Below are 26,812 nucleotides of genomic sequence, written 5' to 3'. Positions count from 1 at the left end.
TGGTGCTGTGCGGTCGTGAAGTCGTGAAGTGAATTATAAATTTTATTAACTATAATAATGGAATTAAAAACAAATCGTTTATTGTACGACAGGAACAACTCTCCTATATTTTTAAAACCGTCAATATGCGGATCGTTCAGCATTGGGGCTGCAAGAAACTACATCTCAGACAACTCGGAGCTAAAATTCTTACGGGGAAAACCCTGGAATGGGGCGTCAATCATGTATGATTTGAACTACAAAGCTGGGACGACAACCACTAAAAGAGGAGAAAATGAACGTCTAGAGTTCCTGTGCCACTACTTGAACAACAACCAAGAACCCATTGATGTTTTCGCTGAATTTAAAGTTTCCATCGAAGACGCGGTGTTCATTAATTCCAGAGGTTTCTTCTCTGAAATATCAGCTTTCCCCTACGAGTTCGGAGAGCCTTCTCGAATATCTGTCAGCTTATTCAAGGGCGTGGTTTATATGCATACTTTGGATAATCCTCACAAGAAATATCGCAGGGAAAATGTGAGCGAATATGAAAAAAAATGTGGGGGGTGGGGATACAAGTTCGAACAACATTTATTATCGGGTAATAATATACTTTTTCTTATTTTAAATATTATGTAGTTCATACTGTAATGTTACCTACTAACAAACAGCCCTTAGTAATTTTATAGTACTCCATATCGCCGTGGCGAAGGGTGGAGGTAGGCTGTTGATCCGATATAACTAGTGCATACTATACTGTGTCAGTTATACGTATTTGTTTTAATTGAACTAAGACTACAATTATTTACAGATGGTGTTGGTTAGTTTTTAAAATTATTCAATTAAAAACCATGCGAAAACCAAGCCTATCTATAATTATGACATTAAATCATACATAATATAACATAATACAAAGGATATTTTGTAGTTTGGCTTAGGCATGGCTAAATGGATTTTATAAAAATTAACCAACAATATATTGTGTAATATGTATTCTTTATTCCACGAAAACCAATAAGTATGAATGAAAAACTGTGCACGATTTTGTCGTATCGCCCAAAATATAGCAAAACTATTATGGTTTGGCTAAGGCAGGGTTCAATTGATTTTTAAAACAATGCCATCTGTAAATCGCGTAAAATACGGATGAGTAATAAAGTTTAATGAGCACTATTTATGACGGATCTTAACAGCCTACCTCCACCCTTCGCTACTGCCATATCGACACCTCAATACTGCAACTGGATAATTTGATTTTCACTGTTTTTGAGTTAGCTATTAAAATATGATTCTACATTATTTCCTTCTCTACAAGATGGTAAAACTAGGTAAGTCAGAAGTTAATGGGAACTGTATTAATTTTGTGTTTGAAAATATTAGATAACAGTGTTGACATAAATGCAATATAAAAAATTAAAGATTTAAAGCCCGTTTCAGACGGGACACAGGTGTCGCGCTCGTATATAATAAGGAGGCCTTTGTATTATGTTTATGAACGCCCCGTCGTTCATAAATATAATACAAAGGCCCCTTTATTCGAATACAAAGGCCTCCTTATTATATACGAGCGCGACACCGGTGTCCCGTCTGAAACCGGCCTAAGTCATTAACGGGACGCTCTGCAGAATTGCCCTTGAGAATTATTGAAAATATGTTTTTTTTACATGTGGTCCGGAATTGTTGCTCTACTGGTAATATTCAAGGGTCGCCGACAATGCTTTCGTCTAAAGTAAATAATGAGCTCTTAATTAAATTTAAATCATAAACAAGTCGAAGTGAAGAAAGTATGGGGTGACCAAAAAATGATATCTTCTAAAATACTTACGTACATGTTACTAAATTCAATTTGTTAATCAGCTGTTTGGTGGGATAATTGATAGTGGTTATAATATTCAATGTCTATCTCTAGAGCTCACTCTTAACACATTTGACATTATTCTGAATATGCCCGAAGTAATACTATATATACCAAAGCATCAAGTGTTTTGTAATTTGATCTGGATCAAATTTTGGTAGGTACCCAGTGACATGACCCGGCTCACGGCTAGCTCAATAATGCTACCGGGCCGTCACTGAGGAGACTAGTGATGAATTAGGAGAGGTGGATCTCCTTTGTAGTATCACAACTTTTGAATCCCCGAATAAAACTCTCAGCTGGTGTGGTGCCGAATTTATTCAGGTACTAGAGTTCACGGTCACACAATAAGGTTAACTGTCATTGTTCCCGTAATTAAATCTCATTAAAGTATCAGTAAACTATTTATTTGTTCACTATAGGATCTCTGTGAAATCTTTCACAAATTCCCAAAAAAGTCACACCTAATTCAGAGAATGTATACGCAGATATTCTTTGGATATTCATGAAATATTTTCCCATAAGAAAGAAAATATAAATTATTCTTTGGTCACACAGTATTAGGTTTATAAAAGAATAGAATTATTTTATTGTTGTTTATAAAGTTTATTTATGTTCACAGTGTATTTACAAATATTTATTTGTGTTTACAGACTTGTTTACAAAAGGTTTGCTTAATGTTTACAAATTTATTTACTAAAATTTGTTTTTATGTTTATGAATTTGTTTACAAAAGTTTATTTTATAATTATGTTTACTTAATAAAGTTTCAAAAATTTATTTTATAATTCCGAAAAAAGATTTGTAAAATTTATTATTACAAACTGAGTTTATTAATTTGTTTTTATAAAACAAATCCGATCACGTAATTTATCCCGATTACGTCACCTCGTATGATGAGTAATGAAAAATGAAATTACTCCGCGAGCGCGTTACTATCGACAGATACGTGGTATTCGAGCTACGTTTTAGCGGTCGACGTCACTACCGACAGATACGTGTTATTCGCGCTACGTTTTGCAGCACACGTCACGACCGGCAGATACGAGATATTCGCGTTACTTTTTGCCCGTCGATGGGGACTTATTGTAGGTAAATTTCACGAATGTTACTGAGAACCGTATCTCGTATCCGCGGAAGGACTGCTGCTTAGTAGGAGATCGCTGGTGAGAAGTGTAGAAACTAATGATTTTACGGAAAAAGGATGTCACCTTTTATACCCTCGGGATGGAGGTTTAACAGGAAACAGTCCGTAAGGGATAGCAGATGTATATCTTTCTCTCACGGGATAAATTTACGTATATCTCCCGTTCCTGGTAACTTTCTAATAGAGATATCTTCTAATTAAATCGGGTTAAATTTACTCTACTTTATTTCCGCAAAATTAAGACTTAATAGGGGTGTTTTAAGCACCCTCTAGAACATGTCCTTTAAATACGTAGTTACGGTGACGTCAGCAAAATAGTTGATTTTATATGATTTTTCGTGTTCAAACGAAGGGGAAAGTTTTTAGCTTTCCAACGAGGTATCAGAATAGGTACTCGTGTACTAAATAAGGGAATGGCAGTCTTTAAATTTAAAATGTCAAAATGAAAGGTTGACACCCACGTACTAGTCCTTTCCACCACTCTTGGCCTTTTTAGGCCAATAGAATTTTACTAAGTTTTAATAAAACTATTTGGAGCCGCAGAAAACGTTTCATTCGATATTTACCTTTCGGACGAACATTATTACGTGAAAATACTATAATATTATACTTAACATTTCAACTTAAATATATAAATGCTTAATCCTAACAAGATGTTATTTACAAGCGACTACAAATTTATTTCGTCCTTAATAGTGGCTTTTCCATAGTAATCTAAACGTAACCTTGAATCTATTTTTATCTGGCAACTCAACACAGCCGGGCCGTAAATTCTAGTCGAACAGAATTCAGTTAAGGTTCAAGGTCACGCGCCAGTTTGTGTTTTTAGTCGCAGTATTTGATTCTTTTATTACTTAGGAGGCAATTAAGATTTATTATTGTTTATGGGTAGAAACCCATCTATACCAGAATCTCAAGTTTTTCCAATTGTTACTTTTACAATATTCATTATAGTCAGCAAGTTATAGCATTAACAAAATCTATAATTATAATTACGCGTCTATAGATATAGATACGCGTTTACAATATTTTTATAACGGTAGTTAACTCCTATCTTGTATTGATAAAATTAGTATTAAAATTCTTTATTTACAATTATACAGTATATAAATTTATAAATATTCAATTTTCTTTTCCAATTTTCATACACTTCCATTATAGCTATAAAAGTTATTGAAGCATGTACCTGCTTAATTTTACGTAAACAATCTCTCCCATAACTTATTTTCTAAGTTTAATGGAGATTTCCCGGAAATTATTTCCGAAATAGATCGATTTAAAATTTCATGGCGTGTCATTTCGAGGTCTGCGGTCACAGCGTTCCAATTACACTTGAACAGTCTCGATTCTCCGAGGCGAAATTTTTTACGTAAAATTTTATTACATTTTACAAAGAAAAGGTTAACAACATACATTTTACTTCCTAATACTAAACGATTACGCTACTGGTTACCTGTTCATGGTCTTTTTCGACCATTTCTTCTCTGCTTCTTCCATAGTTTAGGACCATGGGACTTATATATTCTGTTTGTACCTTGTCGTGAGGTTGTCGCACGGCTATTTGAGAAGTAGAATTGACTACAAGGCTAGATTTGTATAGTTATGTCGTTAAACCATACTCTGCCATAAACACTAACTGAAGGTCGGCGTTTTTGTTCGTGTCAAATGCCCACCCTTAATAAAGACATAACTGTATATGTCTAGTCTCAATTCACCATTGCCACACCTCAGGACTCAGTAATATGCAAAGCGATAAAGCAACAGTAAAGCATATTCAAAATAAAATACACAAAATCTGCGCATGCACACAAAGTTTTTCTTTTACTTTTTATAATTAATATTCGCCCAGATTCAGGTCTTAAAATTCTAATTAATAAAAGAAAATTATATAATTCAATAATTCTGAAGTTAAAAATTTTATTTTGAGGACGGTGAGTGCTGTATGGGACGACTACTGCTTTTCCTGCCGAGGGACAACCGCAAGGAAGAGGGCTCACGGAGACGCTCCCTTTACGACCTATGGACAGAAGTAGAGTTCGACTTCCCGTCGCGAATCACGTTCCCGCTTACTAGAAAATACGGCATAGTACCATGATATGCCAGGGAGACTCCCCTGACAATACCTTTAACATTAAATTACATAGGGTCATTTAAACCTATTCAATCTAACGCTCAATACTCCTAGCTATATATTACATTCTACAAGAATTTGAAATCAATCCCAATCAAGAGAATTATTTTTCGCAGCTCCGAATACTAATAAGGGCTTAGCGTGAAAGTTACGAACTTCCCCACGCCTAAATTAGCAACGCTCTCTTCATTTCGCAGCTCCGAATACTAATAAGGACTTAGCGTGAAAGTTACGAACTTCCCCACGCCTAGATTAGCAACACGTCTTCATTTCGCAGCTCCGAATACTATTAGGGGCTTAGCGTGGAAGTCAAGGACTTCCCCATGCCCTAATTAGCAACACTTTCTTCGTTTTGCTCTCCCCGAAGACTTATTTCTTTCTCGCTTCGAGAAAAGACTCGTTTGCTTCGATAATAGACTTATTTCTTTATCGCTCCTCTCGAAGACTTGTTGTTTGCTCCGATAATAGACTTATTTCTTTATCGCTCCTCTCGAAGACTTGTGGTTTGCTCCGATAATAGACTTATTTCTTTATCGCTCCTCTCGAAGACTTGTTGTTTGCTTCGATAATAGACTTATTTCTTTATCGCTCCTCTCGAAGACTTGTTGTTTGCTTTGATAATAGACTTATTTCTTTATCGCTCCTCTCAAAGACTTGTAGCTCGGTTTAGTTAGAGACTTAGCTTACAGGCGATGGCGGTAGCGATCGCTTTGAGCGACGCTTACCTGATCGGCCTATACGCTGATACTGACGTTTGGGGGGCGCATTCCGGATGGGGGCGTCTCGTAAGACAGCGTCCAACGCATCCCGCCACTCGCCAAAGGTAGTACCTTGATCTTTGCTCCAGGGCGTTGGGAAGTTGGTCCTCGCAGGGCGCCGCCCTCCCAATCGTCCCATCCTCCTAGATTCTCTCTTGGGGGGCGCTATCTTGATGGGGGCGTCCCGTAGGACTGCGTCCAACGCATCCAGCCTCTCGCCAAGGATCCTCTCTTCATTAGATATTGTCGAGTCAACAATTCTTTCTACTTCAGCCCCTCCACCGCTAAGTTCGGAATCTGTTCCTGAACTCGCCAGTAGTTCTTCCCGCGCACATTCCTGCGCATCCATACGACGTTCTGACAGGGCGTGCACTCCCTCGTCTCTGTCGCTGGTAGCTTTGGAAAGCGGCGTAGGTGATACCACCGGGTCGTCTGCTCTTTCATTAGCCAGATTCTTCTCAAACTATTTCGCACCGCAGCTCCGAATACTAGTAAAGGACTTAGCGTGGAAGCCATGCGCTTCCCCACGCCTTAACTAGTAACACTCTCTTCGTTATTAATTTAAAGTATATTACACTTATCACTGATATGTATATCACGCTTATCATAATCATATATATCAATTTAACACTAGTATTTAAAACACTTTTAACACTAACATTTTTATCAAGTATAATATTTAAATCTTTATGAGGTAAACTATTTTTATTACGTGCAATTGCAGTAGTTGGCAATTTCTCTTCACCCGGCGCATCCAACGTACTACCTACAATTGTCCACGTACTTCTGACTACGCTATTTGGACGGTCTGCAGTCGTTACAGATGGTAGTGTCTTTTGACACGCCGCAAAGTTCTGTCCCCGACTACACCTGTCCCTAGGATCTAAAATATTTACAGAACCGAGAAAATCCGTAGATATTTTGCTTTGTTGGTCATGGGCCGCCGTAGCTGAGTCCCATAACTCTTGTTCTCCGTTATTGAGTATATCACCGCCTTTGAGACGATGATCATACACAACAACTCTTTCGTCACTATATCTAGCTTTATCTATATACATTAAGTTCATATTTCTTAGTTCAAACTTAACGCTATCAAAATTAATCTTATTAAGCTTACGTAACTTATTTTTAATAATCTTAATACTAAAGGACTTACATTTACTTGATTTTTGCTTAAGATAACGATTATAGTCATCTAATGCTATGAGCTCTTCTTCATTAAGTTTATTTCGCCTTAATTTACCGAAGGTATTAATGTTTTGTAGTCGACGATTAGTTCGACTCTTCCTAATAATATTCTTAACGTCAGCCTCGTGGGGTCTGTTCGCTAATTTAAAAGGTGAGTCCCTTCCTAAAGTTTCGTTGCTCGATTGCAACGACGATCGACTATCTAAACTACATACATCGCTATTAATTTCAAGTAAACTGCCAGCTTCGGCTTTAGTATAATTAGTACTATTAATATTTTTACACAAATGGTTAGCGGAAGCACAATAATTCGTTAAATTATTTGTTACAAGAGATCTGTCGTCAGTATCGACGAGACTACAGTTACTTACGTTTGCCGATGTTCTCAGCACACCAATAGCGCCACTGCTTACGCCTTCGCCGCATCCACCGCTAGCTGTCTTTAACTGCTTATCTTGATAACCTTCTTCCTTGTTGCCAACATTTATTTCATAACTTCCTAATTCTAATTTATCTAAAAACTTTTTATATTCTATTTCGCCGCCGGTAAAAGAATTATTAGCTCGCGAAGTCTCAACATTGGACAACGTCTTACCGCTATTCTTTTTATTAAGATTTTCTACTATTTTACTAGCAGAATTATTAATATCGCGTTTGCGATAATTCTCCGGTCTTACGCTGCTATCCTTTACAAGAGGACCTGTACAAAGATTAACTTGGTTACTGGGGCCAGCTTCGACCTCACAGTGAACCTTAGGGTTAAATGATTTCACCGGAAGGGTGTCCTTCAGTTCACTTTCACAGTTAACCCTATTCGCCAGAAGAGCGTCTATGTCACTAGCTAGAACTCGGCTGAACGGCGTTCGAGGAACGTTCGTGTCACCTTCTTGAGTCTTCTCTTCGGCGGTCCGCCAGTGTTCGTCGTCTTGGAGCCATCGACGATCAACCCGGCCCGCGAGCCGTCTTCATGGCTCCTTTCTGGTCTGCTGAGCTGCTTGCCTGTCTGGGCAATCCTTGTTTTCATGGAAGCCAGGACAATGTTGACAGCGCCTTTGTCTGGCACCGCCTCGCTCATCAATGCGAGGACGTGGGCGGTACGCAGGTCTTTCCGAATCGTTTTGCTGGTCCGATTGCCGTGGAGGCCTTTTATCAACAGCCTCCGTGGTCTTATCAGATTTCACGTTAGTCTCTTGTACCGAACGCGGCTTCTCGCGCCAAGTATTTTGCTGAGCGGGTCTCCTTTCATTGTTCGCCTTGGGGGCATTTGCTGGAGATGGCACGGAAGCCAATGCCGATTTCAATGGTCGAAGTGTATGAGCTACTTCAAGCAGCTCGTCCATCGTCTTCCATTTCTCTTGATTAACCCTTATTTGATCGCTCACGGTGAGTAGGTCATAAAAGGTTGAAGCCAGGGTTTCCGACTTCATTTCCGGAAGGAGTACCTTGGCTAATTCCATCTTCTTCAGGAGGAAACCATAAGCTCCCTCTTGAGGTCCTTGCTCTTTATGTTCGAGCTCCGTTCGTTGAGCACGACGCCTTGAAGGCGATTCGAAGTGCTCTTTCAGGTCGTTACTAAACGACCGCCAACTGTCCGATGTGTCAATATTTTTGGCCCAAGTCTTGGCCTCTCCTCTGAGCTGACGCATAGCCAACTCTGTCCAATTCTCAGCTGGGTACTTCACAGCTTCGCAATATTCTCTGCAGCGTCGGAGAAAAAGTTCAACGCTCTGCTTTGGGCTACCCTCATAGGTGGAATGGAGTTCCGGCTTAACATGGCACGGGGTACATACGGCCGGTTCTGGTGGTGCCATTTTTTGTTTGGGATCCGACGTGCTTACTTGCAAAAATGAATCCTCTTCGGGGAATACTTGCGCGTTTTGCAAACCTTCTTCCAATATGAAGTCTTCTTCTACACTCGGACCCGGAACAGGGTTCGGCATAATTTCTTCGAATTCCTCCGTCCCCTGGAGTTGGAAGAAGCGGACCTTCGACCGTAAATTCATATAAAAATTCAGCTATCGATTGCGCCGGTTTTCAGCTTCCTACGACCACCCGTTCATCCGCAATCGACGTTTAAAGTTTTTGGAGGGCATGCGCTGCTTGTCGCTGATAACCCTGAAGGCTTGCAACTCCTGTTACAAGCGTCCAATCTTCTCCGTTTAAAATCTTATATTGTAATAGGTACAGGCCTTCATGTACCTATACCCATGACGTCACGGTAGTTATGATAATTATCGAGATTTTAATATACAAAGTAGTATAAATTTATTTTTTTCAAAAAATTTTTTCTTTGTCTGGGTCCTTGTACCTATACTTGTATGGTACTCAACTTTATATTAGAAAAAAGCTTAAAAATTCACACGAAATTTTTATTGTGCATTTTATTCTTAATTCTATTATTTCTGTTACGGTGAGTAACACAATTTATTTTTATACTTTCTTTATGGCTTAAAAGGGTCAGAGAGATCCTTTGGATAGTCTCATCGACATACTTTTGCTTAATGTCGGTATCTGACTCTAATAAATTACCAAAAGTATTTATTTTATTTATTCTTTCCTTTTCCAAGTAAATCAAGAAAAGTATTCTATATATAGTTGCCTTTACGTATATATTCTTCTCCAAATTATATTTTTCAAAAGTATTCATCACTGGTTCCTCGTTAATGCGAGTTACACTTTATTTCATTGTACTCACATTTATAAAGTTGAGGTAGATCGCTCTTGTAGCTCCGGTATAAGGTTCTTAAAACCTCTCAGGTAACCACAATTCATTGATACACTTCACAATATATTGTTTTTAAAATCTTTTAGTAGATCTTAGTTGTAGGATCGTTCAGGTTTTCGCAACCTGAAGATGCCGCACGCATTTGGGCGCCATAATGACATGACCCGGCTCACGGCTAGCTCAATAATGCTACCGGGCCGTCACTGAGGAGACTAGTGATGAATTAGGAGAGGTGGATCTCCTTTGTAGTATCACAACTTTTGAATCCCCGAATAAAACTCTCAGCTGGTGTGGTGCCGAATTTATTCAGGTACTAGAGTTCACGGTCACACAATAAGGTTAACTGTCATTGTTCCCGTAATTAAATCTCATTAAAGTATCAGTAAACTATTTATTTGTTCACTATAGGATCTCTGTGAAATCTTTCACAAATTCCCAAAAAAGTCACACCTAATTCAGAGAATGTATACGCAGATATTCTTTGGATATTCATGAAATATTTTCCCATAAGAAAGAAAATATAAATTATTCTTTGGTCACACAGTATTAGGTTTATAAAAGAATAGAATTATTTTATTGTTGTTTATAAAGTTTATTTATGTTCACAGTGTATTTACAAATATTTATTTGTGTTTACAGACTTGTTTACAAAAGGTTTGCTTAATGTTTACAAATTTATTTACTAAAATTTGTTTTTATGTTTATGAATTTGTTTACAAAAGTTTATTTTATAATTATGTTTACTTAATAAAGTTTCAAAAATTTATTTTATAATTCCGAAAAAAGATTTGTAAAATTTATTATTACAAACTGAGTTTATTAATTTGTTTTTATAAAACAAATCCGATCACGTAATTTATCCCGATTACGTCACCTCGTATGATGAGTAATGAAAAATGAAATTACTCCGCGAGCGCGTTACTATCGACAGATACGTGGTATTCGAGCTACGTTTTAGCGGTCGACGTCACTACCGACAGATACGTGTTATTCGCGCTACGTTTTGCAGCACACGTCACGACCGGCAGATACGAGATATTCGCGTTACTTTTTGCCCGTCGATGGGGACTTATTGTAGGTAAATTTCACGAATGTTACTGAGAACCGTATCTCGTATCCGCGGAAGGACTGCTGCTTAGTAGGAGATCGCTGGTGAGAAGTGTAGAAACTAATGATTTTACGGAAAAAGGATGTCACCTTTTATACCCTCGGGATGGAGGTTTAACAGGAAACAGTCCGTAAGGGATAGCAGATGTATATCTTTCTCTCACGGGATAAATTTACGTATATCTCCCGTTCCTGGTAACTTTCTAATAGAGATATCTTCTAATTAAATCGGGTTAAATTTACTCTACTTTATTTCCGCAAAATTAAGACTTAATAGGGGTGTTTTAAGCACCCTCTAGAACATGTCCTTTAAATACGTAGTTACGGTGACGTCAGCAAAATAGTTGATTTTATATGATTTTTCGTGTTCAAACGAAGGGGAAAGTTTTTAGCTTTCCAACGAGGTATCAGAATAGGTACTCGTGTACTAAATAAGGGAATGGCAGTCTTTAAATTTAAAATGTCAAAATGAAAGGTTGACACCCACGTACTAGTCCTTTCCACCACTCTTGGCCTTTTTAGGCCAATAGAATTTTACTAAGTTTTAATAAAACTATTTGGAGCCGCAGAAAACGTTTCATTCGATATTTACCTTTCGGACGAACATTATTACGTGAAAATACTATAATATTATACTTAACATTTCAACTTAAATATATAAATGCTTAATCCTAACAAGATGTTATTTACAAGCGACTACAAATTTATTTCGTCCTTAATAGTGGCTTTTCCATAGTAATCTAAACGTAACCTTGAATCTATTTTTATCTGGCAACTCAACACAGCCGGGCCGTAAATTCTAGTCGAACAGAATTCAGTTAAGGTTCAAGGTCACGCGCCAGTTTGTGTTTTTAGTCGCAGTATTTGATTCTTTTATTACTTAGGAGGCAATTAAGATTTATTATTGTTTATGGGTAGAAACCCATCTATACCAGAATCTCAAGTTTTTCCAATTGTTACTTTTACAATATTCATTATAGTCAGCAAGTTATAGCATTAACAAAATCTATAATTATAATTACGCGTCTATAGATATAGATACGCGTTTACAATATTTTTATAACGGTAGTTAACTCCTATCTTGTATTGATAAAATTAGTATTAAAATTCTTTATTTACAATTATACAGTATATAAATTTATAAATATTCAATTTTCTTTTCCAATTTTCATACACTTCCATTATAGCTATAAAAGTTATTGAAGCATGTACCTGCTTAATTTTACGTAAACAATCTCTCCCATAACTTATTTTCTAAGTTTAATGGAGATTTCCCGGAAATTATTTCCGAAATAGATCGATTTAAAATTTCATGGCGTGTCATTTCGAGGTCTGCGGTCACAGCGTTCCAATTACACTTGAACAGTCTCGATTCTCCGAGGCGAAATTTTTTACGTAAAATTTTATTACATTTTACAAAGAAAAGGTTAACAACATACATTTTACTTCCTAATACTAAACGATTACGCTACTGGTTACCTGTTCATGGTCTTTTTCGACCATTTCTTCTCTGCTTCTTCCATAGTTTAGGACCATGGGACTTATATATTCTGTTTGTACCTTGTCGTGAGGTTGTCGCACGGCTATTTGAGAAGTAGAATTGACTACAAGGCTAGATTTGTATAGTTATGTCGTTAAACCATACTCTGCCATAAACACTAACTGAAGGTCGGCGTTTTTGTTCGTGTCACCAGGCATATTTTCAAATTTCAATTGTTATTGTTATTATTTTGAAAGGATATAATAAATAACGTTTTTATTAAAACTTCCCGGATGTTATGCTTTTATGAGCGTCGACAACAAGTGAGCGCTTATAATATTTTCGAAGTTTTTGCAAATTATTAATAATATTAAAATAGTTATTATGTAAGTATGTGCCGCCAAAGAAATAATTCGGATAGAATGATAGATAATAAAATATTGTATTATTTCATTATGAATCCCGAGTGAGTGACAACATTTATAATAAGAATAACAATAACGCTTATTCAGCCCTTTTGCGCCTATGCCAATAAAAAATACTTCAGGCGAAGAAGTTGTTTTGATGGGCATTGTCGCGAAAATGTTTTTATTCCTGATTTCTAATATAGTCATAATATGTTATAAAAAGTATTTTTTCTGTTATATTTTCGTTTTTATATTATTTTCCATAAAAATTGATAAAAAAATCAATCCCGAAAGTTTCGGGATTATGTTTACCAATCCCGGGATTCATATGTATCGAAAATAGTTCGGGATCCCGGGATTGGAATCGCTAATGCTGACCAGTGACGTCCATAGACAAAATGCCGCCCCTAGGCAGTGCCAAAATGCCGCCACATTTTTTTTTATACAGTACTTTTTATCATCCTTGATGCCATCCATCCATCATGACTCCAATATCTAAGAATTGTGTTGTATGGATACAATACTAACAAGATATAGGTACCTATACTACTAAATCTAACTTAAATGCCATTTCTGCTTCAATAGACAATATTGGGAGTCTACGGTTTCAGATAGGTACATTTAAAAATACACCTGACAACTTCCATAACTCGCGAGTGACTGTGAAGAACGTGACGTCCAATGACAACGGAAGTAAACTAGACATCGCAAACCCTACAAAAAAATTAATTCCTGTTGAAAATTGTATAGTATCTACTTATCTAATTAATTCTCTCCGACCATGTCCGATCCTAATAGGATCATATGGGCCTCCACAGAGTAGAGGTTTGTATTAACAGATTTTGTTTTTACGAGAAATGGATGTCAGCCACTTGCTCAACCTATTAGGTCCATACCCTGACTCATACACAAATTGAAAAACAATATGTGTACTTGCCAGACCCAGGATTCGAACCTGAGACCCACGGCGTGATAGTCCAACGCTTAAGCCGCGTTGCCACCTTGGGTGTATCTAATTAATAGATAAGTATATTTTGTTTCCAACCAACCAGTGAGCTGATTTTTTGAATGGAAAGATATTTCCGTTATTACTAAGTTTAGGTAGCTTTCTATATATACCTAATGATTCTCCTCGATTTGCCGCCCTTTGAGTAACTGCCGCCCCCAAGCGACGCTCAATCTGCCTACCCCCACGGGACGTCACTGATGCTGACAAAGAAAATTAACTGAACAAAAGGTGCATTATATAAATGAGTTCTAACTTCTATCTTTGCAGTCCGAAAGGCTCTTACATGTCTGGCAGTGTAAGTGGTCAACTACTAACTGTAGTATAATTTTATTATTATTAGTAGGTATTTTCAAATACCCCTTCTACAACATTCCCAACATGTACCTAATGCGTCAATTACATTGAGCTACTTTACAAGCTGTTTGTTGGCGAATTTAAAAGCGGGCGATTCAGCTACTGCGATTGTGATGATGACACACAAAACTTTCCATTCGCTGAGAAGCCAGCAAGCTAGCGACTATTTTGACAGAACGTAGTTCGTTTTTTACCGGGAGGTCGCTACTACTCTCTACTGCGCAGACACAGTTGACCGGCTTTCAACTTTTCTCGGTAGACTGTTTACAATCTGCTTGCTACCTTGTTCGATGATGACACTGGGCGACTTTACAGGCAGATTGTAAATTCGCCAACAAGCAGCTCGTAAAGTAGCTCAATATCATTGACGCTTAAGACGATACTTCAGTGGAACGGCAAATAATTTTCAACTATAGGCGCGATGAAATTTTGAACTTGCTGGCAATCGGAGAGCGAACGTCGAGGTGTGAATACGTTAATTTGTTTCGAGATGGCCACGGGGGTATTAATTCTTAAATCTAGTAAAGATGACTAAAAACGTCACCCATTTACTTGAAAAAGAAAACATATCAATGAATATATTGTTATTGTTACTAATAGAACATTAAATGGACGCATGTTGGATTTTTATGACAAATTATATTTCGTTCGGCTCGCGTCATTTGCACAATCCGCGCATCGCCTAGCCACGATCTTTTTAGACCATGCCTCAACTGAGGTAGTATACATATTAAATATATCGATGTCCCAAACACACTTTTTATAATTTTCAAATAATGTCTTAATTCGTATTTTTAGTAAAGTTGTTACTGCATACTGTGAAAATCATTTTCTATAAAAATATATATCTACCTATCATTATAATTGTACTGTTTTTTCATCACTTTTAAATATTCGTTCACATTAAAAACAATAATTTCTCATGCTTGCCTTTGTAAAGGTTGTTTGTAATACTTACCATTCACCACTTAATATTCAACGAAAACAAATACGTTTGAGTGACAAAGTTTAGTGTGCACTATTTATGTTAGATCTTAACAGCCTACCTCCACCCTTCGCCACTGCTGTCATGATTGACTGTTCATACATGACTTTTAAGAGGAAACTACGTCTCAGTTTAAAGTGTGAGGCTTCAGGGCTTCTCTTTCTCTCACCCCCGTGAGGTGGTACGACGAGGTTATGCAGGCCTTCTTTTGGTTAATTGCAAGACGACTTCCATGTACGCTAATTTAGGAGAGTTGGTTAAAGGTTCCCTTTCAAAATTCCAATGTAATCATATTTGTACATGCTTTTTACATTTTATGAGTATGTAATGACCAAATTCCATCCTTCGATCAACGAGTTAATCATGCTTGTTATAATATTAGAAGAAAATGGGGTTTTTGTCTGTTCAGTGGAGCCAGCGGCAAATAAATTTTGAAAATAGCCGATATACCTACTTGATTATTTGTTAGGTTAGGTTATCATTCTTAAATTCATGAATTTTGCCGAAATCAGCAACTAAAATTGCCTCTGTTCCCGCCCAGCTTCCAAAGACTTGTACAGAAAATATGTATTATGTGAGGCGTCTAATTCCAAAAAGCGATAAGTCCACATTTGATCAAAATCGAGAAAAAAATACGCACGTATTCTTTGTATAATTTTACACAATATGTATTGATCTATAAATTCCAAAACGCGACAACCCTACGAAAAAAAAATATTTTAAGTCTCGATTTATTACAAAAAGCGCCAAGTCCGTGTTCCATATTATTTAAAGCTTGGTTGAGTTGGCGCGTGTTTAAGTCAACCAATTAGGGAACGTTCAATATTGAAAAGGGCGTCTCCCATGCTGTAGCATCTGTTAAACTCATGACAGTGCCACGGAAATATGTGCCTTATGCGGAATAAATTAGAAAGTGAGGTACAAGTAGCGCTACGTCCAATTTTATTTTGCCTATATTTATTACATTTAAGAGTTTATCGGCTGAAACAAATTGTCATTTGGTTCTAATTTTGACATAGAATACAACGGAAAAAATAATCTCATGTTAAAACAAATAATTGGAGCTTGAAACATAAAAAAAACGTTGTTTCCCGAAAATATTGAATTGTGGACTTGTCACTTTTTGTAATTAGGCGACTCATGTGTAGATATTATTTAAAAATATTTAAGTACATTTTATTTAGATTTCATGCTCACTAAAAAAATAACAAAACAGTCTGTATTGCCTTTTGTTCATAAATATTTTTTATCAGACTACAGTTTCTGGTTACAGTAAACATTAACCTAGATGTGGAAGTAAGTTAGTGATTAAGATTAAATAAACAATGGTGTCTCAGTTTCATAAATGCAATAATTAGTTAGTGAAATATGAGATTATTGAACATACACAATTCTGAAAATACCCAAGAGGAAATATAGCCAATAGAAAAAATCTTTTTAAAAAAAGTAAGACACCCAGTAGGCAATGTTCCCTGTAAGGTGTGAGCATGTGACCGCTCACATGTTTTCATGCCCCACACAGTCTTCACAAAAATATTGTAAAATAAAGTTTGCTTTGCCAGGTTTTAGATTTGCTGGAATGCAGGAAACCATCACATGCATAATAATTCTTCAACTCATTTCTCGGAAGGCGAAGGTCTTTATTTTTTTTATTTACTTCAAAATTTATCATTGTTTGTGTTATTATTATATAAAATCAAAGAAATTAATAAATCCCTTAAAAAGATGAGTTTAATGAAAAATTGTATGTATGTGTTTGTGGGAGGGGGTGTAAGTTTACCGCATCGAGTGACGGCCCCTAATTACGTCACTGCTCAGATGTGTTGATGATCCGCACACACAATAGAAAAATTAGAGGGAGCGTTGCCAGCAGGAATCGAACCTGCGTCTCTTGGTTATCGCGCCCTGTGCATTACCACTATATAACCACCACACAATATGCTATTTTCAATAATCACATCTGTATCATAACATGCATTTAAGTTTGTCATGTAAACAAAATGCGCATGCAATATTGGAGGATGGTCGGTGCGCTTGATGTTATTTGGGTTGGGTAATAAAATAATAAAAAAAAGCCCGACTTCAGAACCTTGGTCTAGGGCAGTGTTACACAACCTATTTGACAGAAGGGCCAATTTATCCATTTTCTAATTTTTCTTTTTAGATGAGTCGGATATTGAACCGAATCTGGAGATTCCGCTTGTTGAATCTGTCGAATTCAACTGCTTCTTTGAAGCCAAGTTGAACGATCACAGACTGATTTATGCAGCAGAAATGGATGCACTGCTGTGCGATGAAACAGATAAAATATCTAAAGAAGATTTGACGATTGCAGATTTGAAGAAACACAAATTTGTCGAATTGAAAACTTTCAAGAATATCGTAGAAGGGCGGCATATAACATCTTTTAAGTAAGTATGTCTGGTTTATTTTTCACATCGTCACCTGTGCTTCAATGGTCCGTATCACAGTTTCCCAAAAGTCTTCTCACCAGACTGCTTTGAAAACTTTCCTGGCTCTATTCATTGGACTTGACTATTTGCTTGCTCATCTTGTTTGGGAAATTTTGATGCCTTCGATCATGTTGTAGCAGCGGCGAAGGGTAAAGAAAGGCTGTTAAGATCCAACATAAATAGTGCTCACTAAACTTTATCAGTCATGTATATTTATTTTCATTTAACTAAGAATACAAATTGCAGATAGTGCCGGTTAGTTTTTAAAATTCAATTAAACCCTGCATAACCAAACCATAATAGTTAATAGTCAATAAATATTTTATAGATGGAATAATATTTTTATCTATTACAGTTTGCTTTAGGCAGGGATAGCATATCTGCTAAAATCTTAATTCATTGAAAACAATTATTAATTATGACTTCCAAAGATTACACTATTTTTGTCAGATCTCCACAGCTGACCTCTACTAAGCAGGGTTTAATTCATGGGTGGCCAACCTTTTCAGCAGCCGGGCCAGATTCTGTGTGTGTGATTTCCTACAATTTACAATATTACAATTATACAAAACAAAAAAGTAATATATATTAAGTAGGTATATATAATAATAAAATAAAAGAAAAATGAGAATCAAACATATTTATTAGATTAGACTTTTTTTTAAATAATGAAAAATAAACAAAATAATATAAAAATAATAAATTTTAGTGAGAAGTTTGATTTTGTGTGGTAGAACTAAGTGCATTAATATCGATATCGAGTGAGGTTGTTCCTACACGCAAACGCAGAGATTCGTGTTCTCACTCGGGATTTGATATGCTTCATCCGACTAAAAAGCTGTTCACACGTGTAAGTGTTTTCAAATAGAGAAGTCATCATTAGAACATGTTTGTAAAATGCAGGATATTTCTCCATGCCCATATATGTTTTGTAAAACTCTTCCAAACCAACCTGATGGAATTTCTCCTTTAACTGTTCATCGCAACATATTTCACAATATTCCATTTGTAAATTTCCCGGAAATAAATTCACGTCTACTGAGAATGTCATTGCAAATCCAGCAAAAAGCACACGGTGCTTTTTAAAATCTTGAGCTAATATCGAATCTCAATTTGCGAAATTAGCACAACTAGCGGCTGCATTTGATATTATTTTTATTTTCTCACTGCTCCACGGGCCACAAGTTGACACCCAGTGGGCCGCATGCGGGCCGCGGGTTGGCCACCCATGGTTTAATTTAATTTTAAAAACTAACCAGCACCATCTGCAATTTGTGTTAGTTCAATGATAACAAATAAGTATGACTGACAAAGTTAAGTGTGCACTATTTATGTCGGATCTTAACAGCCTACCTCCACCCTTCGCCAGTGCTTTGTAGTATGTGCGTCTGTGTCATCTTCATTCTAGGCTCCAAATATTGCTCTCATAGTCTCTATCAATTGGGGTTAGGAACCAGCGGTATAGAAAAATTCACAGCATCCCAAAGACCAAGTATGTCCAACATTAAGTAGGCTATGATCTACTATAGGTATATTAATGTTAATGGCGCTACTAAACCACAGCCACCCTGCACTACACCCAGTCTTAATTGAGCATATCACAGAACTCTATGGTTGGTGTCTCAGGATCAGTTACCCAAGACTTGTGCATCACGCACTCAAGCCTATTGAAGATAGAAGCATATCAGTGGCGTGCGGTGACTTTTGATAATAGGGATGATTTCTAAAATAAAACGAAAAACTTATAAAAATTTTAGTAAATAACATTTTTGGTACTGTCCGGTTATCAGGAATACAGCGGAAAACACATTTTGAAAATACCCGATATAATGGATTATTTTTTGTTAGTTTGGGTTAGTTTAGGTTGGGTTAGGTTAGGTTAGGTTAACCTAACAAATAATCCAGTATATCAGCTATTTTCAAAATGTGTTTTCCGCTGTATTCCTGATAACCGAACAGTACCCATTTTTTTAAATTAGTTGTACGATTATAATAATATAATAAACGCTTTAAAATTAATTGATTGATTATCCAATTTAAATCAAGATGTATCAATTTTACTAATATTTTATACATTTTAATTGGTTTGACACGCTTGGTGTAACTTTGTAATTTGAAATTACCAATTCTTTATTATTTCAGAAAATACAAAACATTGTCATGGTGGTTGCAGTCATTCTTCGTGAACATAGAGACGATTGTGTGCGGCCACAGAAATGACGAAGGAATCGTCAGAAATGTCAAACTCTACTCGGTATCAGATCTGCCGGATTATTCCAGGGTATTTTATTTTATATACTTTTTATGTATAGTGATCACATTGTACCTTGCATAATGCCAAGCTACACCTGTTAGCTGTCCACCATCGATCTCAGTTCGACCGCCCACACCATGGCCCCCACAAAGGGGAGCTTACAGGGCTCTAGCCTGGGGGCCCGGGATCAAAAAGGGCCCGGCATGGCGAATCGACCAGATAAGTGATTTAAACACACATCAAAAATTCTCTCGAATAGTAAAAAAAAGTCGCCTGCGACGCTATTTATCTTCAATATTAGTATTATTTAAAATTATGTGGTTGTACAATACAATGTTTGATTGTGTATCGATACTCGACAACTCCATAATTCAAATAGATGAATTCAAATATAAAAAAAACACTAAATATAGGTACACATTAATTTTACCATTTGGAAAACGCTAATGTAGAGCGTCACACTGCCTCTATCTTTAGCGATAGGTAGGGGGACCTTCAAAGATCCTAGCCTGGGGGCCCGCTTCAGGATGTGGGGGTCATGGCCCACACACATGTCGACACCCTTCCACCATAGGAAATGTATAAATCAGCTAGCAGGGTATGCCTACACAGGACACACAAAGGAAAAAAGGCAGCAACTTGACGATGTAGTGGGCTTCGACACTTTAGTCTAGTTTTTCTAAAGTTTATCATGGGCATTCAAGTAAGCTATCACCTACTATTCAGTGTCAGAAATGACGGTGATACCGGCCTTTCTCAATCGAGGAGAATAGTGAAGGCCGTATCACTAGCAGGCTAGAAGCGGGGTAGAATTGAGAAAAAGTGTGGTAGATGATGCGCCGGTGGCGTCGACTACGCACTTTGGTGTTGCGTGTCTGGCTGGGCCAGGGCTGATTCCAAGGCTCGCAGACAGTTGGAGCCAGGAACTTCCTCAACGGATCCGTCCGTGGGCCAGGGTCGACTGATGATTCAGCTGGTCGGGGAAACATTGAGAGTCCTTGGTTTTGCAATGTGAGTAGTCTGGCGTGCTGTTATTCGGCAGCATTCCCGTGCGTAATTATTGTTGATGCGCGATGAGTCGGCCGGCGACAGTTTCCCAACTGCGGCGGATCCGTAGCAGGCGGCATCTCGAAGGCTTGGCGTCCGAGGCAGAAGTCAGGGCGTGCGGCTTGGTGTGCTGCTGACGCGGTCTTTTGTCTGACTGGGCTGGAGATGCTTGTTGCTTGGCGTCCGAGACGAGAGAGAGCTTTTCGCGCGCATCTAACTGTCAGAGATCCGTGGTGTCATCGCTCCGACGGATTGACTAGTGGCGGCGCTTTCGGTAGACCGCGTCTGTGTTTTGGCGGGAGCGCGGACGAATTTGAAGTCAGATTTGAGGAGGCAGGCTCCGCTCGGCCGAGGGTTGTGAAAACCACGAAGAGTGGACGTAGGCTGTGGTGTTTTGGGAAAGTTGATGGTTCGGTCCGCCCTTTGAGGTGGTCTCCTGTAGGAGACCTTCATCTGGTATCAACGGTGATCTTCCATTGTCATGATAGTTACTTCCACAAAGCCGAAAAGTTCTTTATAAATCAATATATATCTGAAAATACTAGTGGCGAAGACTCCATACTAGGCGATTATTTAAAGCCTACCTTCTTAAGAAAAATATTTTTTAATTTTATATTGACATATTAAATAATATAATCACATAATAATATATTCAATATGCCCAACGACATCTATCGTATAATTGTCATAATAATTTTACGATCTTTTCCACTATTTCAATAAGCACCATTTATGGCATGTCTCGAAGGTTTAAAAAAATAAGCGACATCTCGTTTCGCTTCACATATTGTATGGATTACGTTCGCGTGAATCGAAAACTTTTTTTATATGAAGTTTGTTTCTCATAATTTCAAGATGTCTGCGGCGACCCATATAAATTGGTAAGCTATTTAAGGAGCGCTTACATTTTACGTAAGTGCACATTTATTCAAAATAATTTATAAGATAATTAAAAAAAATAATTTCTATGGGATTCAATCACATATAAATATTGATTGTTGTTAAAAATAATAAATAATTTATCTCGTGATTTTTATTTGTCAGTTAGTTTATTCATACACTAAGACAATTTATTCAGCCAATTATGTAAGTTGAAATCTGATATTGTATCTAAGTCTGTGTTTTAAATATAGAAGTATTTTAAAATGTCTAGTTTACGGGTTAAATTATAAATTGTTATGGAACAGATTCACAACAACGGATATTTTCAATATATTTTGAGCGTATCTTGCGTTTATATTTAAGAAAATACATAATTCAAATGAATTGCTTAATTTTATACCATCAGTGAGCTTTTGAAATTTCATCGGTTTTTGTGTACCTACCTATTCATCAGTAGTTATGTCGGATTATCTTCTTATTTCCCGTAAATACATCTAACAAGTGTGCTTTCTCCACAGCCTACCTGTTTCCAAAAGTCACCCTTCGCCACTGGAAAATACATGCTTACTTCCGTCGTTGGTGACACTCGGGTCTGCATTTTGTTCACCATATTCTGTTGGATATCAGACAAGTATTGGGAATCTTGAAGGTGTCTGTCTATCATGTTGGAACGTTGCCTACTCTTCATCATTTTTAAATATGAAAATTCAGATTCAGACCAGTGTTGCCAACTGTGTTATAATTATAGTACAATACTATAATTTTGATTCCGTATAAAATTAAATATAGTAAATTGCACCATAATTTTACACCAAATATATTATTATTTTGAAGAATTTAAACCGAAATCGTTATGTGTATTAAATTAGCTTCATACTATAATCACTAACCAGCATAGAAAAAGATGGAGCACCGATTCAGACAATCAAAACATAAGTGTAGAATTTCATTGCATATTCTCAAACTGTAAATGATTCTTCTCCTGTATGGAACTTTCCATATTAATATCTCATTTTCAAGAGATAGTTTTCTCGGTGAGTTATTTTCACTGATTTGTGACTTTTTAATGTCCAAATTGGATTTAAATTGAAATGATATCGACTGTGGAAAGGAAAAGGAGCGTAATCCACACAAATCAAATTTTACACGAGGCACAAAAACGTTTTTGTTGTGGTTTTCGGTCAAAGTTAAAATACAAAATAGACAATGAAGTTCATGGTAATTAATAATTTGGTTTTTATATCCCTAATCAGCCTAATCTATTATATTATTATCGAGTTAATTTAAAAAAAAAATAACAAAAATGGTAGTTAATTTGTTTTTCCCACTACACTTCCTTCTTTTTACAACGTTTTTATTAGCTCGTATTCTTATTTGACCGGTGGTTGGTTATCCAGTACAAATCTTGCAATCGATTTTTAACTAACTTCCCGACTAGCTAGACATTTGAAACTTTTAGAATATATCAGAACACGATGCCAATGGATTCTTTTAATACTTTTAGCCATCTTTAAGTAGAATTGAATTCATTTTCAGATAATTCTGTTTTGTATGAAGTTACTTCGGAAGAAATCCGTAATCCAATCCACTATTATTGGTTGCTAGTGGGTGGTCCTAGCAACTAAATTATTAATATATACGTGCGTTACTATGGAAATCAAAATGACATTTCAGTATTCTATATTTGTTTGTATGTTTTTTATTTACTTCATATCAACTACAAGTTTGAGCATATTGAGCATAATAATTCAACAGTATATTTAAAAACGTTGTATATGAAAAATTATTTTTATCTTGTAATTATTTATTTTAAAATTACTAGATAAATTTATATAATAAATCGGCACGTGTATTTACTCGTACACAACGTTGCAATAAAACCAAATTTGAAAAAACTGAGGGTTACACCCTTTTGCCTTTCTATAGTCGAATCTTCTTTTTTCTTGCCCTATTATTATACTTCTCTGTTTGACACGTTTTTCACGACTTTCGTTCCTAAGGGACAATAATGTAATCCAAAGACCATCCCCCTGTTTATTGTGATATTAATTATTACGGTAGTCTAGACCAGTATTTCCCATTTTTACACCTGCGGACCGGTAAAAACAGGAGAAACATTTCGGGGACCGTTAACATAGAAAAAACTATTTTTAATATCATTTATGGCATTACAATCCATGGCGTCCTTCAAAAATTTCTTCCATCAGTGGCGAGGGGTGGAAGAAGGCTGTCAAGATTCAACATAAATAGTGCTATCTTCTTCTTCCACCCTGTCACGCCCCAACCTTCCCTCGGTCCATCGCCAACTCCTGCGCCTCCCGCCATGTCAGACCTGCAGCACGTAGGTCGCTTTTGTAGCACCGCTGCAGGGTGAGGAAGGGCCGGCCACAGCGACGGAACCCTTGAGGATGTGCCACAAGGGTACGAAGTGCCGCACTCTTTGGCGGCATCCGGAATACGTGTCTTAGCCACGTAAATCGTCTCTTCGTGATAACTTCAATCACCGAAGGCTGTTGTGTCTGCTCACGAACTCGGGTGTTTGTACCACGGTCGTACCAATATACCCCTAAGATTCGGCGGAGACATCGATTCTCAAAGCTCAAAAGCCGAGACTCTTGGAGCTTAGTAAGATGCCATGTCTCACAGCCATACAGGAGCACAGGTAGTACGCACGCGTTAAACAAACGACATTTGGTCCTCACAATATAGCCTTTACCTCCATGCGCATGGAGTGCTATCTAGTCATACTTATTTGTTATACAATTTGCTGGTTAGTTTTTAAAATTCAATAAAACCCTGCCTAAACCAAAACATAATAGTTAACGTATGCTATGGGCGCACACTTTTTCAGTCATCCTTATTTTTCGTTGAATTAATAATACATTGCGGACGGTGTTGGTTAGTTATTTAAAATTCAATAAATCCCTGCCTAACCAAACCATAATCGATAAAAAATATTCTTTTATCCACAAAATTATGTATGGTTTAATAGTATAATTTTAGATATTTTACAGATCAACGATTTATCTACTATGGTTTGGATTAGTGCAGGGTTTAATTGAATTATAAAAACTAACACTATCTACATATATTGCAGTCTTCGTTCAATGAAAACAAACATGTTTGAGTGACAAAGTTTAGTGTGCACTATTTATGTTGAATATTAACAGCCAACCTCCGCCCTTTGTCACTGGGTGACACTACATACTGTAAAGCAGCACCGTCAAAATGCATTATCAGTGATAACACTTTCCTTGGCAATAAATGTCTACTTTGTATTTCAGGAATTTTGGAACCCTAACGTCTGTCTAAATTTCTTGGACAAGTTTTTAACGTTTGTGAAATCTTGCCTATCAAAAGAACTGCAGCGGAGACACGGACATCGCATAGATGACATCAGGAACCTTCCCAAGATGGACTTACTCTTCGAAAGGGATCCAGGTGGGAATGTGAGGTTGTGTACATCGAAGTACGACGAAGATGAAATATCGGTCATACCACAATGGTATGTGGATTTGTTCCCAAAATAACAATAGAAAGAGTCATTGGATGTTCATCGGACATTTTGGAAGAATTTTTTGTAGACTTTTCAACTACTGTCATCCAATAGTCAGCTGGCATGACAAATGCGGCATATGGGCTCGGATTCTTTTCATCATCAGGCCCACATTATTTTATTGCGGCCATTAGTTTGTAATTTATGATTACCTATATTAATTTTTCTCATATTATAATATAATTTTTTAATAATTTGTAAAAAACCAAAATCATTATTTTCAATAAAAATATTCTTTTAATTAAATTGTCCTATTTATTACTTTCAATGAAAACGTTTGCATTATAGCTTCCAAAGCGGTTATATCCGAAACCGGCTAACCGGGTAACCGCGGGTTTCTAAACTAACCGAAAACCGGGTAATTTCACGCGGTTAACCGGTTAAAATTATTAGTAGGTATCTAAGTATATAAACTAAAGAGACAAACAGTCAAAATAGCATGTGAAATCTTTTTTAAAAATGTTGTAACAAAAAATCAACAACTGCCTAAAATTGCCTGCTCCTTTATGGCTTACTTAACTATTTCCTGGAAAATAATAGCGCGGCTGCCTTTATTACGAATGTGTCTCAGCTACTTGGGTTTTTTTGCTTAAGGCTATAACTCAGCTGAGGCATGGTCTGAAAAGATCGTGACTAGGCGATGCGCGGATTGTGCAAATGACGCGAGCCGAACGAAATATAATTTGTCATAAAAATTCAACATGCGTCCTTTTAATGTTATGTTTATTATTATATTCGTAATAATAATAGTATATTCATTGACATGTTTTCTTTTTCAAGTACATGCGGAATTTTCAGTCATCTTTACACGATTTAAGAATATATTCCTCCGACGCCATCAGGAAACAAATTGACGTGCTCACAGGTCGACTATCGCTCTCCGACTGGCAACGCGGCCGAAATTAGGTCCCACATACTGTTGAAAATTATGTGCCATTTCACTTATGTACGCTCCTAATCCCCCAAATTGAGTACACTTGTCTTGCACGTAAATAATTTTTCCTTTATAAAAATATATTGTAAATATGTAAATAATCTCAATCTAAATGACAAACGTCAAAATAAAATGGTAACATATTAAGTAGGTATGTTAGATTATAGAAAAATGTGCGTATATTATGTTACCATGGCGTACCGTATCGTGGAAAAATATTTTTTTGATGTATGCTCTTTTTAAGTGTCTTTATTTTTATTATTGAATGATTACAAAATAAATAATATACCCTCATTACTGCCTTGTTGTAAGTATGTAATAAGATTTATGTTGTCATTGATAAGATGTTCTAAAATATCAAGCTATGAAATTCTAAAAAGAGATTACAAACTAATTGACTAACCACTTTTTATTTAAGAGCATACTTCAGTGAAACGGCAAATAATTTTCAACTATAGGTGCGATGAAATTTTGGACTCACTGGCAATCGGAGAGCGAAAGTCGAGCTGTTAACACGTCGATTTGTTTCGTGATGGCGACGGGGGTATTAATTCTTAAATC

General features: G+C 36.7%; 1 protein-coding gene across 1 annotated transcript; it reads left to right on the top strand.

Moving 5' to 3' along the window:
- On the top strand, positions 1–25,478 carry LOC147069171 (decapping and exoribonuclease protein-like). Its single transcript, XM_085951001.1, has 4 exons — positions 1–580; positions 17,290–17,536; positions 19,721–19,859; positions 25,046–25,478. The coding sequence occupies exons 1-4, from the start codon at positions 58–60 to the stop codon at positions 25,289–25,291; spliced, it is 1,155 nt and encodes a 384-aa protein (XP_085807127.1). The 5' UTR covers positions 1–57; the 3' UTR covers positions 25,292–25,478.
- Positions 25,479–26,812: the final 1,334 nt, after the last annotated feature.

This window comes from Rhyacophila brunnea, unplaced genomic scaffold (genome assembly GCF_057557595.1).
Source record: "Rhyacophila brunnea isolate RB1 unplaced genomic scaffold, BYU_Rbru_1.0 scaffold_24, whole genome shotgun sequence".
Lineage (NCBI taxonomy): Eukaryota > Metazoa > Arthropoda > Insecta > Trichoptera > Rhyacophilidae > Rhyacophila > Rhyacophila brunnea.
This window is presented reverse-complemented; position numbering and strand designations above follow the sequence as displayed.

What these genes read in the sequence shown, in the direction of transcription:
- LOC147069171 (XM_085951001.1), top strand. Translation starts at nt 58, where the DNA reads ATGGAATTAAAAACAAATCGTTTATTGTACGACAGGAACAACTCTCCT. An exon ending in CGAACAACATTTATTATCGG is followed by an intron (nt 581 to 17,289) that starts GTAATAATATAC and finishes TTTTCTTTTTAG; the next exon opens with ATGAGTCGGATATTGAACCG. An exon ending in ATCTGCCGGATTATTCCAGG is followed by an intron (nt 19,860 to 25,045) that starts GTATTTTATTTT and finishes TTTGTATTTCAG; the next exon opens with GAATTTTGGAACCCTAACGT.